The sequence below is a fragment of the Propithecus coquereli genome, unplaced genomic scaffold (assembly GCF_000956105.1).
Source record: "Propithecus coquereli isolate 6110/MARCELLA unplaced genomic scaffold, Pcoq_1.0 Scaffold382, whole genome shotgun sequence".
Lineage (NCBI taxonomy): Eukaryota > Metazoa > Chordata > Mammalia > Primates > Indriidae > Propithecus > Propithecus coquereli.
Genome location: NW_012149530.1, coordinates 185477 through 188617, shown reverse-complemented (window position 1 = coordinate 188617; position 3141 = coordinate 185477). Strand labels below are relative to the sequence as shown.

The following is a 3141-nucleotide window of genomic DNA, read 5'->3' as shown; positions in this document are numbered from 1 at the left end:
AAAAAAAAAAAACAAAAAAAAAAACTAAGTCTAACTGCCAATAACTTCTTTTGTGTCACCCTGTAACCCCCTGCTCAACGTTTAATGATCTTGGACTCCAGAGCCCCTGTGATGATGATGCATTATCAACGTGATGACATGGGTTTTCCCCTCTGCTCGTACATATGCAAGGAAGGAGAAAGTTTTAGTCTTCTTTTTGTTTAACTCTCCCTTCATTTTCCCTTACACCTGGAACAGTACCATCCAGTAATAGTTTCTCCATAATAGTTAGTTAAATTGAATTAATACAACTTAAATATGTCCATATATGACCTGGGTCATCTTATGCCAAGAGTAATCTCTGTGCCGAATCAGTTCGTATTCTGCCAAATAAAGGAAATTCATATTTGCTTTCTTGTTAGATTCATGCAAATATTGAAAACTCTTGGAATGAGGAAGAAGTTTGGAGAATTGAAATGTATATCTCCTTTGGCATAATGAGCCTTGGCCTACTGTCCCTCCTGGCAGTCACTTCCATCCCTTCAGTGAACAATGCATTAAACTGGAGAGAATTCAGTTTTATTCAGGTATGTTGGGTTTTGTTTGGTGAGGGATTTGGCAGCATAGAACTTCGTTGTTAAGTATAGTTGAATCTTAAATATGCTCCTTATAAAAAGAGTGCCTTTCAGGGCTGTGTTTATGCATCTAGGAAACCATTATTGGAGGCCAGCTTAGGACTACCCTGGTAGCAAGTGAAAGACCAGTACATGATTGTACTAGAAGGCTTTGATAGCACTTCCTACTGGGTTAAGGATGAAGATTATTTTTAAAAGAAAAAAATGAAAGTGGGAGAGGAGTGAGCTTAGATCAAATTTAATGTCAAAAGACAATTTATTGTTAGCCAAATGAATGAAAAATTATTTTATGTTTTGAATCATTTTGATCTGTGCAGAAAAATCTCATTAATTTGAATTCAAGTGGGGAGGTCAGTCTGAATATTGTAAAGAAATGTGTGTGTATACACACAAAGACAAGTACTGGCAAACTAGGTAACTAGGTTAATGGATTATGACAAGCAACAAGCCTGATGAATATTGTTAGAATATGCATCTGTCTTATACTAATGTATATAAGTATATACTAATGTTTTCTAATCTTGTTAGAATATTATATCTGTCTTATACTAATGTATGTAAGTGTAAAGGGATTTCAAAGCAAGTTTAATAAGTTAAACATTCACCTTCTCCAATAATAACTAAATAGTAAGTTTGCATATTTTAAAACTATACAACTCAAACTTAGACCCTATCTATATTTTCACAAAATCTGTATTGGTTGTATCCAAATAGTTTATAGCACGATACACAGATTAGTGCATCTTTCCACAGATTAGTACTACTTTGGTCATATACTAAGTTTTGTTTCATTTCTTTGCCTATTTGCTTGAGGCTTTTTTTTGTTTGTTTAAGTCATGTAAAAATCTCATTCAAATTAAGGACATAACCCTTGTCTAAATTCATTTTCCCTTTTTAAAGAAAAGGGAATGTGAATACTTTCCCAATAGCTAGTTTAATCACACCTAAAAAGAAATAGAAGGCCCTCTGATAAAAGGTTCTAGACAGGTGCAAATTATCATTATAAGTTTAGATGAGTAATTGCAAACATTTTGCCTGCTAAAGAGTTGATATTTTCTCAGTGAAGTCATACATCACATCATTTTACTGATGTAATATTATTTTTATGTGACAGACCATTTATCAAAGTAAGCAATGTTAAACTTTAGGGAATGAAAGAATGCTGACCTTCTAGAATTTAACCTGTAGACTACCTAACTGAAGTACTCTTAATAATCCCATTTAATATGGTCAGTAAAGCCATATGTTTGAATTGCTATTTATATTACATATTAATATTATAGGATTTTTCATATTTACCTATTAACTAGTGTGTATATGTGTGTGTATATGTATGTCCATGATAATGCTCTTCAGCATTTAATTTTATCATATGTATATTTATGTATATACAGTCATGCCTCACTTAACAATGGGGATACATTCTGAGAAATGCATTGTTAGGTGATTTCTTCATGTGAACATCATAGAGTGTACTTACACAAACCACAGCCTAATTGCTCCTAGGCTCAAACCTGTACAGCATGTTACTGTCCTGAATACTGCCAGCAATTGTAACATAATGGTAAATATTTGCGTATCTAAACATATCTCTAAACATAGAAAATGTACAGTAAAAACATGGTATTATAATCCTATCAACCACCGTTGCATAATGCTGTCTGATGTTGACCAAAATGTCATTATGTAGCACATGACTGTGTTTATATGTATGTGTATACGCACACACACATATACATACTTTTTGTTTTTAATACACAACTGGTGGGAATATGGATAACCTTTATAGAGAAGAGCTTACTTGCAGCTACATGGATGGATGGAACTGGAGGTCATTATCTTAAGTGAAACAACTCAAAAACAGACAGTCCAATACCTCATGTTCTCACTTATAAGTGGGAGCTAAATAATGTGCACAAATGGACATGAGTGTGGAAAAATAGTCACTGGGGACTTGGGAAGGTGGGAGGGGGCTAAGGGATGAGAAATTACTTAATGGGTACAATGTACACTATTCAGGTGATGGTTACACTAAAAGCCCAGACTTCACCACTGTGCAGTATATCCATGGAACAAAACTGCACTTGTACCCCTTAAATTTATTCAAATGAAAAAAAGAAGAGTTTAGCAGTCTGTATCAACACCCTTAAGGAAAAGCTAGATGTTTTGACCAATAATCCTATTAGAAATCAGTCCTAAGGAAATAAACCAAAATATGGAAAAGGGCCTAATGTGACATTTGTAGTTGAGGGAAGTTGGAAATAGAGTAAATTATCAACAAAAAAGAGTGGTTCAATAAATTATGCACATCCATTCAATAGAATATTATAAAGTAGTAATGTCATTTTCATATTTAATGACATGAGGAAAATATTCTTTTTTATTTGACATATTTGTATATATTTATGGAGTACATAGGGATGTTTCAATATATGTTTAATCATCAGATCAGAGTAATTAGCATATCTATCATCTCAAACATTTATCATTTCCTTGTGTTGGGAACATTCAATATCCTCCTTTTAGT

The 3141-nt window shown here is 33.2% G+C and overlaps 1 protein-coding gene across 1 annotated transcript in view; it reads left to right on the top strand.

Annotated features, from left to right (window-relative positions):
- Window positions 1-3141, top strand: part of STEAP2 (STEAP family member 2, metalloreductase) — a 44739-nt gene that overhangs the window by 19983 nt on the left and 21615 nt on the right. The window contains exon 3 of the mRNA XM_012652182.1: window positions 402-566. Coding sequence (XP_012507636.1) covers window positions 402-566 — 165 coding nt within the window. The remainder of the gene's footprint in view (window positions 1-401; window positions 567-3141) is intronic.